Genomic DNA, 16,852 nt, shown 5'->3' on the forward strand with positions numbered 1-16,852 from the left:
CTCTTTTACTATAGAGATATAAAAGCTGTTTGAATACTTATTACTCTGAAGTAATTAGAATAATTCATTTTAGCATTAAATATTTGAAAATAAATATCTGAATGAAAGGTCACTGCTTTCTTAACTAATACAAGTTTTGTCATTTCCCAAGAGACTACTTAGAAAAGAAATATAGCTGCTGCTGAGACTCCAAAGCTGAGCTTCAGGAAACAGTAGCTTCTGTTTGACAATAATAAAGTTCATAGGATAGGCTGCGAGACTTTCTTTCAAGGTAAAAACAAAGGCTTGTTTCATTAGCCACTGATACTCTGATCCAATAGTAAAAAAGTAAAATGCTTAGCCTCTACACAAGCAAAAGCATCACATTTTTTAATATATAAATCTGTAAGGAGAGTATACAGACCTATGAAGCCTGGCTTAATTACAGAGCTTAATGAAAGGCATCTGTCCTTTGACTGCAGAATAGTCCACAGGGCCGTTGTTCCTGTCAACCATAATGGAAAAAAAAAAATAAAACCTCCCCCACAATATAGAACAAATGCAGAAAAAAACCTGCTTAGATGTTATGGGAGTGAACATTTTGTCTTGAAAAGGAAACAAAACCAATATGACTTTTTCAGTCTGCGAAATCAGAAAAGTGATCCCTGTAAAAGAAGAGAAGCAGGAAGATGGGTAAATGCAGAAGGAGTTGCTGCACTGAGTTTAAGCTGTGAGTGATAGGATGGGAAGAAAAGAATTCATATCAAGCAAAATTTTTATTATATACTTATAATACTTCTGTGTCTGGTGCTTATGTAATGTAATAAACTGACAGTCCTGTAAGTATCCTTGTAGAGAGCATTTGAACAAACATCAGTCTGTGTTCCATGACCAATACATCCAGTCGGATGAAAGTTGACTTGTACTGTCTGGAAAGCAGTGCACTTCCCTGAATAATAGGCAGTATATTTCTTTGGCACAAAATAAGTGCTTGCAATGGGTGAATTAACATGACTGACAGACAGAGTTCTGTTTATAACAGCTCAACATGAGGGAATTTATCCATTTTTCTTTAAGAAAGTTTGCTGTATTTCACCAAATAACTTGAGCTTCATTCTCTGGTAAAAGCATTTTTTTCTTTTAGGAGTATAGTTTTATTACCTGGACCAAATCAGAGGGTTTAAAAACTATTTTATCTCCTTGAATCTTATTTTGAGTCTCATATATGGCATTCTAAGGATATTTTGCAAAGTATATCTAAAAATACAATCTTTCATACCATTTATTTGAAGTGTTTTAAATAGTTTATCTTGTCTAATGTTGTAGTTCCACATATACTGTATGTAGCTCATCAAGCAGAAGCATATTCTTCATTATAAACTTTAAAATCAGAAATGCAGCTTCACATAATTTTATCTTTAGACCAAGCCTTGACACTGTAGTTTTGAGTCGTAAGGTTTAAAAAGCATGATTCTCTTTTTTGACTTGCCGAATGTCTTTCATCATGCTTAAGAAAGTAAATGACAAAGGGGAGTAGTCGAGGAGGACTAGCAAAGCAAATGACAGAAAAACACATAACACAATGATGTTGAAAAGTAAGCAGAATTAATCTTTAAACTGTTTCATATTTTCTATGGAGATCACATGGGTGTGTGAGGATTTATCTTCCAGAAGAAATTCTGCTGGGGTTACTTAGGAGGTTTTCCTTGTTTTGAGGTTTATTTTCTGTTTTAGATCAGCTTCAGTGCTTCTTGATCTAAGATGAGCTGAGTCTTCCCCAGTTTGTGTATGCACACTCCAAAAAGTAGCCCCTTTTATATCCTTATTCCTCATCCTATATCCTTACAATCTGGGAACATTATACAAGTCTGATGTACATGGGGAACTTGGGTATGCACAAATCTGTTTATTAAAGAAATTAAACTCAAAGTGTAAAGTCCAGCAAGAAAATAGAAACTCTGCAAATCCTTTTTAAAAAATGGAGAAACTGTGTCTAGCATTTCCTTTCCCACATTTCTGTTCTTCTTTCCATTAGATGTGTATTTGCTCCACTGTGTTCTGCAGAATTTACTCTTTTTAGAAATACCTAATTCTGCTTCTTATTGGCTCTTACATGACCATTGTAGATCTCATAGATTCTCATAAAAAAAATCTGTCAGCTGAGTCCTTCAGATTCCCTAAACTGATTGAAAACCATCTCCTTTGGAAAGAAGCTAGAAAATCAACATTGGTTTTTCTCCATCTTCGAATGTGTCTTCTAGTCTGATTAAAGTTGCCTTCTGGTAGTCATTGGTAAACTGTTATCAGCTGATACAGTTAATGTAAGACTTCTAGATGTTATGTCTTGAATGCCTATTTTATTTAGGAAGGCTGACATGGAAGTTGGTTTGGATGCTCCTGGGCTGTCTGTCTGAGTTGCTTCCTGCCTGTTGGTTTCAATAGCAAAGTGGACTCCTAATCATCCCTGGACAATGCATTTTAATTATTTTTACTGAGCTCCCTCCTATAAGGAGCTTCAGGTTCTCTGTTGAGATGGAATGTGTGCATAGTTGACATTTCAGTTTTCAATAGTGTCAGAATATGGGAACACATCATACACAGCTCCTCCAGAGACAGTATGAAGATGTGCCAAAGAAGAAGCTTGCTGATTTTTGTGAACACAGCCAGCTCAGCCCAAAGGGACAGCTCTCTGTTTTGGTCAGAACCTGGGACTTCTTCCCTGAAGTGACCTAAGAGAATTTGCAGTAGTAACATTGACCTCAGGAGATCTTTTGATCCTATATTCCTCCCTGGAAAAAGATTCAGGCACTTTCATGACCAAATTTAGCAATTCCAATTTTGAGTGTTCTTAACACAGATACATGAGATACACATATAATACCTGTGAACAAAATGAATCCAGTTATTTGAACTCAGCTGTGACATTTTACTTACCATTCCACTGACAAGTTTTTAAAATGGAGTTCAAGTTCAGAGTTAAATACATCCATTGATTCATAGCACAGATTTTTGCATATATATACAAGAAATTCTTTATCCAGTAGGGAAAAATAAATGGGTGATACTGCTTTCTTTTCCAACAGAATTCTAAAAATTACCTCATGAATATGCAATGTTCCTAACTTAGTTTATTGTTTCATTAAGGTCTTGGCATTGATAAGAGGACATCTTTACCACAGAGCAATTCTTCTCCTTGGGATGATTCACTTTTCAATATATCCATACATGCAGCAATAAGACATGGAAAATGGAAGTTACTAACTGGATATCCAGGTAACAAAATACCTCCTTTTTAGGATAGATTGTATCCTATCTCCCACCCACCACCAACAATTTAATTTTGTTTCATATGTATAGAAATTCTCCTAACTTCTTAGGTTTTTGACCCCATGCAAAGATCTAGAATGAGCACTTCTAAAATACAAACTATGTATTTTTTTCATTTTCCAAATATTTTGTCTAAAATGCAAACTATGTATTTTTTCCATTTTCCAAATATTTTGTCTGCAACTCACCTAAACTGTAGGGAAAAAACTTATAGAATATCTCAAGTTGGAAGGGATCCATAAGGATCATAACATCCAAGAAGAAGGGCCACTGAATTAATTAATTGATATGAAATAAAGTTACATGGAATTTTGGATCTCAGTGCAGTGTTTTTTTGCATAAATATGATTCCTATTTAGGTAGCCCTGCACTAGAGAGACTCTGGTGCAGAAGTAAAGTTAAGGTCTGCAGAACTGTCACTGCACAGGGGCTTGTCAAGAGACCTAGTGAATTAATCAATTGTAGCAAAACTGTGTCTCCACACTGCTGCTCTGTATCTCAGAAGTGACCCTTGGTCTGTTCCTGTCCCTGTAGGCTGCAGTCATTGGTTCCCTCCACCATCCTTGTACAATGAGTCACAGATTCAGTCGTCTGAGCCATCAACAAAGAGACTTTGGCTGTTTGATATTGTTCATGACCCTGAAGAGAAAAATGATGTGTCTGAAAAATACCCTCATGTAGTGGAAAAACTTCTCTCACGGCTTCAGCATTATCACAAACGTTCAGTGCCTGTGTTCTATCCTGATGAGGATCCTGCCTGTGATCCAGCAGCAACTGGGGTTTGGGGTCCTTGGGCATAGTGCATTTTGCACCCTGCATAAAACCTCTGTAGCAGAGTCTGGTTTATGGACTCAGAGTCCTAGTGACATAGTTTGTACTGTCTTTAATGAGCTGTTGCTAACTGTGAGCTTATTCTTTGAATAATTCAGTATTTCTTATTCTTGATCTGTTGAGAATCTTACTTCAGTCTTTTCCCATTCTCTCATTCCCAACAATTATATGTGAAACGTTTGGGGTTTTTTCTTAATATTCTTTGTCTGGAATATACTTCTAGTGTAGAAGATAAACATTGCCTCCTTCCTTGAAAGAAATTGAAAGGAATTGAATTCCTTGTCAGGAATCATGGCAGCACAGACATCCATAATTAATCAGTCTTGTGGAGCATACTGAATGCTGGTTTCATGTTTGTCCAGAAGACAAATTCTGAAAGTTATTATAAATCTGTATTGGCATAAAATTTTTTGCCTTTTGCATGTACTTCCATCCAGAAAAGGGAAGAGTAAAAAAAAGAAAACCTCATAAATACAACAACATCTCTATTTCTTGTTCCTTCTAATGCATCAAAGAGTAGAGAGTGATGATCAACTGGAGTGCAGGGCTGTCAGGTAGAAGGATCTTGACAGGCTGAAAAAATGGGTGAATAAAGATTTCATGAATTTCTAGAGTTGCAGTTGGGCTGGACGAGCTGCATTCAGGAGTTCATGCTTGGCCATGACCAGATGGAAAGCATTTTCATGGGGAAAACATCTAGGCATTCTTCTGGACAATAATTAGGACAAGAGTTGCCATTTTCTCTCTAGGTGAAGAAAAGTAACTCATTGTTGTTCCATATAAGAGAATGTAGCCAGCAGCTAGGGGGTTGTCTTAATTCTCTTCTATCAGTGCTACAGCACAGCATCACATTTTGAGCTTCCCTATACAGGAAAAGTATTGGCATGTTGGAGTTAGTCCAGTGAAGAACTATGAATATGATCATGGGAAGGGATAAAGAAATGGGTAAGTTTATGGTGGTGACAAGAAGGGAAGTTGCTACCTTCAGCTACCTAATGTGAGAGCATAGAGAAGAGGAAGTAGGACTCTTCTCAGAGGCGCACAAAGATGAAAAGCACAGAGGGAACATGTGGAGTTCCAATGCAATATAAGGAAAGGAAAAAAAAATCACACCCTGAGTTTAATTAAATATGGGAAATGTGGCAACCCTAATCCTGGGCATCTTCAGTCTTTGTTTGGAGAAGATGCTGAACAATTCTGTCCCTGAAGCTGGATCAAATTTGAAGTTGACTGGTTTGGCAGAGGTGGTGAGGAGCAACCAGTGACCTCCAAAGGCCCCTCTCTGCAAGAATTGCTCAACGATTCTGTGATGAACAAAACCTTGCTTTTATTATCTGCCTGGTAAGTACTCTGCCTTTATTACCACAGCGGAGTCTGTTTTCATCCTGAAGTGGGCTCAGAGCCATGAAGAAACCAAGCCAGGCAACATTTCTCAGTTAGTCATCAAATTGATGCAAGATAACCTGCCAGCTCTCTATTAGTGTCTCAGACCCTGAGTTCTGGTACTGTTTCTCAGTGTCCTTGGCTAAGTTCTCAGGATGCAGAGCTCAATCTGTCATCATCTCCAGAAAGCAGGAATCTAATTGCCTTTTTCCTGGCTCCAGGACCAACTCATATAAATTACACTAAAATTTTGCAAAACTTCCCAATTTTCTCTTGGGAGACTTAGGCTAATTGTTAGCAAATAGATTAATGAAGAGAAAGGCTTGAAAAAATCTGTGCATTAAAAAAAAAAAAAAAGATGACGTCTGAAAAAAAGATGAAACAAGAAAACTGGAAATGCATATGCTTTCTAATACAGCTGATTCACCACTACACTGTCTTAAATCTAATCTTGAGAGCTTGTCTTTTCTACCTTTGATGTTTTTTCTATGAGAGGAAGATAAAATTCTCCAGAAACCTGTTCAGCTTTTTATCTTTCTCCCAAAGAGCTTTATGTTTCTCTCACTCCTTTGTCACTTCTGCTCCTTTATATCAGCTTTTTTTCCTATTCTATTTCATTCACTATCTTCAGCCTTGAAGACAAAGAGAAATGTAGGTTCAGAAAAAGTAATTCTCATATAATAGACAATATATTTTCTCTGTGGTTTAATTGGATACAATCCTATGGAATCCTGTTTCAGACAGTTTCAATTTCCTTCTCCATTCATCCATCAGTGGCTGAAAGCAAATGGTTGCAGCAGGATATGACAAGGCAAGCTCTTCAAATTGTTCCTCACCTTCTAAACAGTCACTCAGTGCCTCAAAAACCAGTTTCTCTTCCATTAGGTTGCACCAGCCTTTCCACTGGGGCCCTTGGGCATAGTGCCCAGCCTTGCAAATACTTTCTAAGCTGTTGGTATTCACATAGACATGCATTTCCACAGTTTATCTAGACACTGGGTGAATCATCTGATTGTTACCTGCCTCCAGGTAATTTATATTTTCATTGGTAAAACTTACCTACTGTGACAAAAGCTCTTACTATCCTACAGTTAGCAACTTTCATATGAACTAATAGATTTAAAATATTAAATTAAAAACATTATACATTCTGTAGAAGCCGTTTCCAAACTGGTACCTGATCATATCTCCTTCCATTTCATGAAATACTTTTAGGATTTTCTTTCTGTCATGTGGCTTTTCACTCAGTTCCTGCTCAGGCTTTAGCTAACACACAGCTCATTTGTTGAGACCTGATGTTGTTGGGACTGGTGCTGTGAGATCTGAGAGAGCAATGTGTAGGAGGCCTGCAGGAGGGGCTCAGGTCATTATGAAGACATTACTCGTCTGCTACAGACATAATGCTTCCTACTGATGGTTGGTTCCTTCAGAATCCACTAACTTACGGGAATCATGTAGACCAAACGTCAGAGCTGGAAGTCGCAAACATGACAGCTTGCCCAAAAACACCTCTGAAGCACATCCAGCAATAGCCAATCTGCTGGGGTTTTCGTGCTTTCTGATGGGATAATGGGAGGCCTGTACTGTGACAGACGAGAAAGATGAGCACTCTCAGCAGCAGCTCTGCGAGTATTTTGCTTATATCCTTTAAGTTATGACTTAGACAACTTGTGAGTTAAAAACCTCATGAATTAAGGAACAAATTAGTGAATTCCCATGTTAGTCTTGTTTGTCTGAAGGAGATTGAGCCTTTGTTTGATGTGTGTGTTTCTTTCCTAATGAGCTCATAAGCTCATAATTTACAGACCAGGTTGTTCTGTAAATTAGAGAGATCCAATCGGACCATGACGATCTTGGCTTCAGAGTACAGCAGCATTTCTCTTTTGAGCTTTTGAAGATTCTTTATGATAACTGAGGCTTAGGTTCTGTTATTTGCTGACCACATCAAGGGAGGGAAAATGTAAGCAGCAAAACCTTTTTATAAGCTATTGTATCATGTTGACAAAGCTTGGATCTTCCTTCAGTAGCTCCAAAAACCTTTATTGCAGTTCCCTTTTCTAGCAGTTGAGGTCAGTTTGTTTTATACTGATACAATTATTTATGTTAGTTTATAACTGACCTGTTTGGCACAACTGCAAGTTCCATATTCTAATTGTAGCGTACAGTTAGTAACATGATTTCAAGTATGGGATTCTGAAAGAGTGAAGTGTTACATTACCTTTGTGACCTTTGGATTTACTATTTTTGTATGTGTCATAATGATACATGTTGTCCTTCAAATGCCTTTTTGAGATAAATTATCCAAAGAACAGAAGTTCCATTAGTTCTTATTCATCCAGAATGTTTTGGTACAGTTTATTTGTGCAATCAAATGCAAATGGAGACATTGACAGGTATTCCCCAATAAGTAAGGCAAATAGGTCCAAAGTATTTATGTTATCCTCTCTTTTTTCATAGCACATGTTCATTTAGTGTCCTGTGTACAAATGCAGACATGTAAGATTAGAAAGCTAACTGTTCTCAGTCAATATCACATATAGCATTTTCATTTACAGTAGGCATTACAAGATGTGGTTGTTGCAATAACAAGGGACTGAACTTGGGGGTGGGGGAAATTTCTGGCTGACATTCCTGTCTGTCCTTCAGCATTCAGCACTTGTATTACATGAGGAAAGATGTCTTACCCACAGAAGTAGAAACTTCTGTTAATGATATTTTTAACTGGGATTTTTATGCTGATAGCTAGTTTCATGGAAAAGAAAAAAAAAGTACCTAAATTGTAAAAGCTCAATAATTAATGTCCTTGACTTCCATCAATTTCAGCTTCTTGGATGAAGTTACAAAAGATCAAAAAAATTCCAATTTTAGTTTCAGAGGTAAGCAGAGCTTTTATGTGTTCTTTTTTCTCTATGTCCTGCAATCTGCATTTTAATGTCTTGCTGATATCCTAACTTATATATTTCATTTACTAGGAAGTGACTGTGACACATCAATGTCTCACACAGGTATTCAATTCACCCTCTGTTTCCTCTTGTTATGTTTTAAAATTCAAAGATTCATTCTTTTCTCAGCTACAGTAGACCTAATTTTTACTTTTTTAATTGTCAAATTATTTTCCATGGGTGGTCCTTCATAAAACATTTGAATTGAACTGTGTTAGGGAAAAAAACCATCTGGCTGACACATTTAGATTGGCATCAGCAAAGAGTTGTATACTCTTAAGTTGTTTCGAATTGGAAAATAGAGAATTCTTTATATGTTTTGTGGTTACTTGAGTAACATTCAAAAATGCAAGTATTTTGAACTCTGAATAAAACTTCATTTCATCCCTTTCCAATTTCAGATTCATTCTTAATCTAGCAAACATCTGAGCATTATGAATTTGAAAGTCTTAATCTTTATGCTTTAGAAATTTTTTAAGCTTCAGAAAAGTAACCAAGTTGAGGAAGAATGCTGACACTGACTACTCATTTTGCATTGCTTACTTGTAAAAAAGATGTACACAGTCAAAGAGTGCATGATCTTATAAACAAAACAGAAGATCCGGATCTTTTCTTGAGTCAAAGGCCATATATTCCATATATGAAAATAATTTGTCCAACTTTCCTAAGGTTGATAAATGGGTCTTGGATTAAGATCTGAGTTTAATCCTCTTCAGAATCTCTGAATTGAAGAACCCATGAAGAACCCAGAGTTTAAACACTTGTGGTCTGTGTGGATTTGAAATTACACTACCAGTCCTTGATGGCCTCTCATCCTACTTTCTAATACAGTGGTTTAATGGTAGCAATATACCCAAAACTGTTTCATGCTTTCCTTAACAAACAGTGAGCACCAAGTTACACAGAGAATCCTGTTAAACTTGTGCCAGCCTATTGCAGACAGGTTTGGATGTAAGGGCTGATGGTGATAGAACCACTGATAGCGTTGCTATCCACATGTGCTGGAGTTTGGCACACAAGGACATGCAGTCCATGTGTGTAGCCATGTTTGTAATCCTGGGGCCAGAGATCCCCAAATGACAAAGAGGCAGCTGAATTGCAAAACACTTAAAGTCAAAATGAAAGATTACTTGACAAATGAAGAACATGTCATGTCAAGCACTACCAGGGAATCCAGAATCTAACTACAGGCTAGGGCTGTCCTAAATGTAGGAACACCAAACCATTTCCAAGATGTTGCAGTTATTAAGGGAGAATTTCCTGCCTACCTGCTCCTTTGGCAGCCCACCTTTGGCCCTGCTCTAGCTAGACCCCAAGGCTCTCATAACATTAACCTCAGCTTGGTGGAGGGGTCAGAGGACCATTTCTGCAGCCCAGCCCTTCCCTTGGCAGTCCCTTTTTGAGCCCCACCCCAAGCAGACCCATAGGTTTCATGTCTCTCAGCTATAAATAAGCTGAGGTTTGTAATGGGGAAGTAGTGCTTTTGGTAAGAGAAGGGGAAAAAAACCCTGCCAATTCTAAGTTTGAGGAGGTTAAGCAATATTTTTGCCAGCGGGTTTCCAGCTGGATGTTTTAACTCTTTCAGCTCACTGTCTTTGTCAGCTGCAGGCAGTGGACTCAATTTTGTTTCAAGCTGAGTTATTATGTGAGAAGATCCTGGTTGAACATTTGGTGTGAAGAACTCCCTGGGGTTCCAAGCTGCTGCTTCTGAATCCAGTGCTCTCCCATCTTCTTCCAGTGCATTGCAATTCATGTATGAGCTCATCTACATTGGGCAGAACTGCTGCAAGGAACAGTAAAAACTTTTTTTTTGGCACAGAGCAGTCGGAATGAGTCAGCCATCCAACCATGGATGGGATCAGTGACGGCCCTTGTGATAATTGCATGCCGTGGTTAGCAGAGGCAAGGAGGATGATGCAGTACTTCTTCTTGTGTTAGTGTTCCCTCCTGAGAGTGTTGTTTTAGTGGGGTGGGGCGCAGAGATACTAGAAAGGTCGGTGATGTATCTGCTGCCAAGCTTCAGAGAAGTGACTGCTGGCTGCCATCATCAAAGCAGTTACCGGATGTGGATCCCCTAATCCTGGCTAAACTCAATAGCAATAAAGGCAGTTATATTTTGTCTGCAGGACTATAGTTAGGAAAGAAAGTGTAGTCCGAATGGCTAGATTTGGATCTAAGGAATGCAGTGTTTATTTGGACAAATCTTCAAAAGCCACAACAAGGTACTGCACCAAAGCCACAGTTCTGGGCTGCCAGATTTTGGCATTCAGGACAGTGATAAAAATAAAAAATCCCTGTCTTTCTTTTCAGCTATGCATTCTTGCTATTTCTTCAAGCAAACAAGGAGTCAGAACACAGTGAATACATGTACAAACAAAGTAAGCTGTGTTTGGTATTCAGCAATGCTTATTGAGTAATTTTGGGCATAGAGCCCATGGTAATGAATGGAAAACTTTGATCAGGACATCTGTGGCCTGCCCAAATAATTTCATGGGACCTGCAAATCTGCCAGAAACATCACTCGATGGCCCTATTAACCAGGGATGTTGAAGTCTTTCTTGATTGTGTACATTCTCCAAGCACACTCATGAACTAGGAGTCATTGATTTTTATTGGATAGAAAACTCAGAAATAGCTTATTCAAGGACATCTGAGCCCTTAAGTTTACCCTTCACATTTATCCTGCTTCACTGGGAAAAAACTTTAATGAGTCTGTCTGGACAATGAAAAGATGAATGTTGACAGCATTGAGTCAAAGTGTGGACTTAGCTTCTAGCAAACATACTCTCAGTTCCAGCTTAACTGTACTTAACTTACAGTAAAAAATAGTTTGGGGTTTTTTTAGCTATAGATTATAGCTGGGCAATTCTGTGATTCCAAATTGTTTTCTTGATGTTGCTCATCAGTGTGCAGTTATTCAGGAAAATAGTAAAATCCTGGAGGATCATAATTTTTCCCCTTTTTCCTTGTGTGTGTGGTAAGAGGAGCCTTTTTTAAAAGGCTGTGACCATTGTAACTGCCAGAACAAGAGCCATGAAAGCACTGCTGCCCTGTAGGTGGCCTCTATAGATGTACTGAATTTTCACTTTAATTGTTGTCCCTTTTGCTTTGTTTTCAAATATGCTGTTTTACAAGTCATATTTGATGGAAAAAGCGCTGTCTGAACTAATCCCAAAGTGGCTATTAGTCTGGTCTAGTCATACCCCGCAGCCCCAGCAGTGCAATGTTGTAGAAACAAAGTCATTCTCCTGCCTTTTCAGTTCTGTTTTGACTTTACTCTATAATGAAGAGAGCATGGTCATGGTATATTAAACAACTGGATAACAGCAACATATACATTACCATCACTCTGCTTCTAACTAAAGCTCCAAAACTAATATAGTGGAGAAGCCTGGCTAAGAATTTACTGACAGTTTTCTTTTGCCGTAAATTCAGCATTAGAAAAAAAAAGGTCCAGAGCAGCTGAAATGGCATAGCCTTTGAGTAAAAAATGACATATTTATAATATCAAAGGAGACTTATGAAAATATCCCAGCTGGATTTTGAAAAATGTAGGAGGGAATAGAGTAGAACAATTGCATTTCTGTTTATGTTTGCCCTAGAAAGTAGCCCACTGTGAAGAAATATTTAGGAATGTGAATGACTGAGAGAGATTGTCTCTTAGAGGCAGCAGGTATAAGATGTCTGAAATTCCTTTGAGCTATAATTGCTTGTTAACAACAGGATTTTTTGGTAATTATTTCTGCCCACAGTACACAACATTGCTTAACATGGAGAACTTTTTAGAATTCACCTTTTTCTGTATGTACTTTTTGATAAAGAAAAGGTGATGGAAAATAAATTTTAAAAGGAATTTTTTAAAATTATTATTCCAACACTCTAAAATGGAGAGAATTTTCTTACAAACATAAGAGTTTCTATGCAAATGTTTATTCTATTAATAGCATTAAGCATAATTGCAAGAATCTGTATTCCTGGCAATAAAGACTGAGTGTAGTGTTAAGAGGCAAGTATAATTATTAATCCACAAATATCGTTGAGGATTTTTGTATTATGCAGTGAGTTACACATTTCAGATTTGACTTGTGACAAAACATGCATTAAATGTGTGGACCTAATCCAAACCCCAAATCCAAACAAAGCAAGCTCCTACATTGTCTAAGTTTGTTGTATTTCTGTATTTTGTATTTTGACCATGTGGTTCTAAATACCAATATTAAATTACTTAGTATCTGTTTTTTTCAGAAGCAGTGGGGATGCTCAGACCCTGCTATCACAACACTGTTTAACAAGAATTCATTTCAGAGCCTCGAGCAGTGTAAACATCATTAGGTGTGAGAAAAGCAGTTTTTAACAACAGCCACTATCCATCCTTTTACTTAATATTGTTTAGTGACATTTATTTGATGACATGTTCAAATAAGTAATGGCCTCCTTTTAAATGCAAAGGCTGGTTTTATCTGTAGGTTATTTTTATTGTACTTGTCATGAATGTACTGCTGATGCACAAGAATACAAGAAAGGATTTAGGAACACTTGGTTTATCCTAAATATTCTCTAGGTAATAAGTGACCATAATACACTGATAATCATCAAAATTCTAGATACAGCCAAGATCTGGCATTGCTTAGGTCCATAACAGTGAGCCCCAAATGCACACACAACTATAGGTGCACCTATAGCACCATTTCCTTCCACTCCTGTCTTAGGAGCTGATTACTTCATAGATCTCTGAATTATCAAAGGGAAAGTCAGAATAATTTCACTCAATGCCATAGATTCAAGTGAACGCAGTGCTCATGAAAGGTCTTTGCCATGAGCTGTCGTCAGAAGATTTGGAATTAATTAATGATTAAGATACATCCATGTGTCTCAGTTGCCCATGTGAAAAGGTGGAGAGGACAGGATATTGTGAGAAATACAGATAGGGCTGTGCTCGGAAAAGCTTTATTTGGGGCGTTGGTCACTCAGCCCGAGTGCAGTCATGGTTCCAGTTTGCGTTATAAACTGACCCAGTGAAGCTGTAGAGCAGAATTACATACTCCTGTTTATCATATGAACTGGAATAATTGTTTTAGTTCAGGGAAAACTCTTTGATTATTGTTCACTGAGTAAGTTATATATGTAGTGGAATCACGGCTTATTTTCAACATGAATCTGAAAATATGATGACAACCTTTAATCTATATCACTGCTGTACAAGGAGAAAGTTACTCTCTCAGCTAATAACTCTAGTTCAGCTGAGTTACTCTCTCAGCTAATAACCAGTTTTTAAATATATGCATATTACAAACATTCTATTCTTGCTTAATCTTGTTTTTGTTTTTTTCATTGTGAGTTATCTAGATATGACTCCAGAGAAAGTTAGCAAACACACATTTATTCGTTGAACTTCAGTCTCTAAACAGACCTGCAGATCAGACCTTAGGAGTTGTCATTAATAAAATTTACTGCACTGAAAATGTTATGATCTCCATTTTCTCATCCTTCTGCTCAAAAACCTGTAATGAAAGTTTTTAAATAAGGAATAAAGTACAGCTATAAACCCTATAAAGAAATATGTTTAAAATAGAATTTGTTTTTGGTAGACCCATAGTAAAGCCCACAGAGACAGAGAGCCCCATAAATCTGGGAGATTTCTGTATTTTTAAAATGGACCCATATTTAAGTTTACATTACTGCTTAGGAATTGACTTCCAAAAAGCCATAACAGTGGCTACTGTTCTTTCCCTTAGGGTCCGAACAAGGAAATCCAATGTTTTCTGGTCAGCAGTAGGAATTCCACTTTGTAATCTGACACTCTTCATTCCTCCCCTCTCAAAGGCAGTAAACCAAAAACTTAAAGGCAGAACAGATTTTCAGATCATGTAGCATTTGTAAATCCTCACGCACATTTAATGATTTGTTAGCATGTACAAACTGAAAACTTCATGACCTGGTCTTTCTCTTGTCAGTTCCTGCTCTCATCACATTGTCTAGTTATGCACGTTTCACTGAGAATTCATGTTTTTGCATTTCTCTGATTTCAGCCCTATTGTTCCAAACTCACGAGGAATAAAAAGTCGTAAAAGAGCCAATATCTTCATACTGGGAGGCTGATACAGCTTGACTGTAGCCAACAGATCTATGCTAGTTCATACCAATAAGAATGCAGCGATTAGAAAGATATTAGTCCCTTTTTTCTATTTTTTAATATCTGGTGTCTAGCAAGCATGTGGTGGTGGCATGCTTCTGCATATGTATGCAGTGGTAACAATTGGATCTTTTCATGCTCAGAGTGAGTAACTCAATTCTACTCAGTCTGTAATTTCTTTCTGACAGGCTCGTTATTTCTCTGCTGATGGTATGGTTATGGTTAAGGGCAACTGTACAATTTTAAAAAAAAATTTTTCTGTAAGCACAGTATGTCTCTTCAAGCACACTTCTGTCCTAACAGCACATAAGCCTGCTCATCCAATGACCATGGCTGCATCAGTTGTAGAATATGTTGTAAGACACTTGGAAGAACAAACATCTTGACACACAGTTTTACTTGCTGCTATCATCTCTGTTTATGCATCTTTCTGTGATGGATATGTATTTTTACAGTAGGAATTGCAAAGTCTCTGGACTCTGGACTAGGAAAATTATCTAGTTGCTTTGGCTGCTTGTTCTCATTAAGGATTTTTTCAAGTTCATGCTGGTGTCAGCATGCCCTCTGACTTCATTGGAAGACCTCAGTGCTATTTGAAAAAATCAGATTATTTTCAAGCATGATAGAAACTGCAAACTCAGTTGGAACTGTGTAAACTTCCATAAGACTTATTTGTAGCAGGAACAAATGAAGTAAGGACAACAGTTAGGAAATCTCTTTTGCTCTTCTCTGTGCTTTCTATATATGTGCTGCACTTTATCCACATATATTGAACCTCCCTAGTAATTTCTGTGACTATCTGTTAAAGATCCTAAGAGATAAGTATTTTTGGAACATTTCTTAAAACTATTATATTTTCTGGACTTTCAGAAGAAATTCTGAGAAGTCCACTCCTGCAGCTAGTACAAATTTCTGGGTAAATAATAGCAAGGTTTTGGTGAATTCTACACTTTGAATTTGAGTACCTACCTATATCTGACTCCTCTGGTATATGACTTTTAGCTTGGATCTGCACCCAAACAGTGACAGAAAATATGAATGTAAATTAGAAAAGTAAAAGCCTGTACATTTCCCTATGTTTACTGTAAGGAGTTTGCAACAGTAAATTCCAGCGCAATGATTTTTTACTCCTAGGATATGATATGGGTATTTTTCATTGTCACTCTTAGTGAATTGTGTATATCTGAAGTTTATGCATTGCCTGCAAACCAGAGTGTAATTTAGAAGAGAATGCATTTACTACACCCTGTTCTTCATAGATAACCAACACCTCAGACTTTCTGCACACCCCTTTGAAATTAGCTGCTGGGAGGAAGGAACACTGGCAACAGTGTTAAGGAAGTGCAGTCTCAGGCTCTGCACTCCCTTAATTAGAAATCTGAGACTCATGGTTAATGGTGATTAATGTTCCGTTCTATTTTGCTAGTTCTTCCTTGCGGGAAAAGATAACATAAAGCTGAAGTACTTTCAAATAACTATTGATATTAATGAATTTCTTTTAAAAGGAAAATTTATTTCTACATATGTTGCTAAGAAATTAAGAATGAAACTCTTATCCAAGAGTGTGTCATTTAACTAAACCTGACAAACACAATTGCACCTAACTGTTGTAGCTGCTTCTCTTTCCCATGCTGGTGTTTTATTTTTTTTTAAACTTCAAAGTCTCCAAATTCCTTCTGATTGATGCACTGATTTTTTAACAATGTCTTTGTTGTGTACTGCAATCAGACAAGTGCTAATATCCTTGAGGAATCTGGCAGGACTGTGGGAATCTTCCAGCCATAATTGCTTCTTATCTTAAATGTGATGATATTGGCAACTTCAGATGAGTTGACAGAATGTGCTGTTGCTGAGGGTGATACCAACTTTCTCCATTGACTTATGAGGCTAAGGGTCATTCTTTTATGCATTCTTTGCTGCCTCTGGTATGGAGTTTTTAATGCAGCTCTGGGAGATGTTAGAGACATAAGTGCCTGGTGTATTTAAACGAAGAAATAGTGTAATCAGGAAAAAATCAACAGGAAATCCTAATTACATAGTTAAAATTGCTAGCATGATGAATTATGATCAGTAGCCCTGAATTTTAATTATATAGTTGAAGTTTATTAGTTTGAACATTATGAGAAAAAATAAAGCAATATAAAGATGCTGAATGTAGTTCAACTTACTGTACAACCATGTTAACCCAGGTTTTGGATTTATGCATTCAGTTATTTGCAAGTTATTTTAGCTGAACACTTTATTTTGTTTGTTTTTC

At 37.2% G+C, this 16,852-nt stretch overlaps 1 protein-coding gene across 15 annotated transcripts in view; it reads left to right on the forward strand.

The window, feature by feature from the left end:
* ARSB (arylsulfatase B) overlaps nucleotides 1-16,852 on the forward strand; it is a 187,227-nt gene that overhangs the window by 57,922 nt on the left and 112,453 nt on the right. For 3 of the 15 annotated variants that reach the window (XR_012578145.1, XR_012578146.1, XM_074532878.1), the window contains exons 8-10: nucleotides 3,124-3,252; nucleotides 8,344-8,396; nucleotides 8,493-8,525. The exons of 3 other annotated variants lie outside the window; for them this stretch is intronic. Coding sequence is in view for 7 of the 12 variants with exons in the window: in XM_074532878.1 (XP_074388979.1) it covers nucleotides 3,124-3,252; nucleotides 8,344-8,396; nucleotides 8,493-8,525 (215 nt within the window). In the remaining 5 variants the exon portion in view is untranslated. Of the gene's footprint in view, nucleotides 1-3,123; nucleotides 3,253-3,840; nucleotides 8,272-8,343; nucleotides 8,397-8,492 lie in introns of those variants that run through there. 9 more of the 15 variants (XR_012578147.1, XM_074532877.1, XM_074532879.1 and 6 more) reach the window with 6 other exon arrangements.

The sequence above is a fragment of the Zonotrichia albicollis genome, chromosome Z (assembly GCF_047830755.1).
Source record: "Zonotrichia albicollis isolate bZonAlb1 chromosome Z, bZonAlb1.hap1, whole genome shotgun sequence".
Taxonomy (NCBI): Eukaryota; Metazoa; Chordata; class Aves; order Passeriformes; family Passerellidae; genus Zonotrichia; species Zonotrichia albicollis.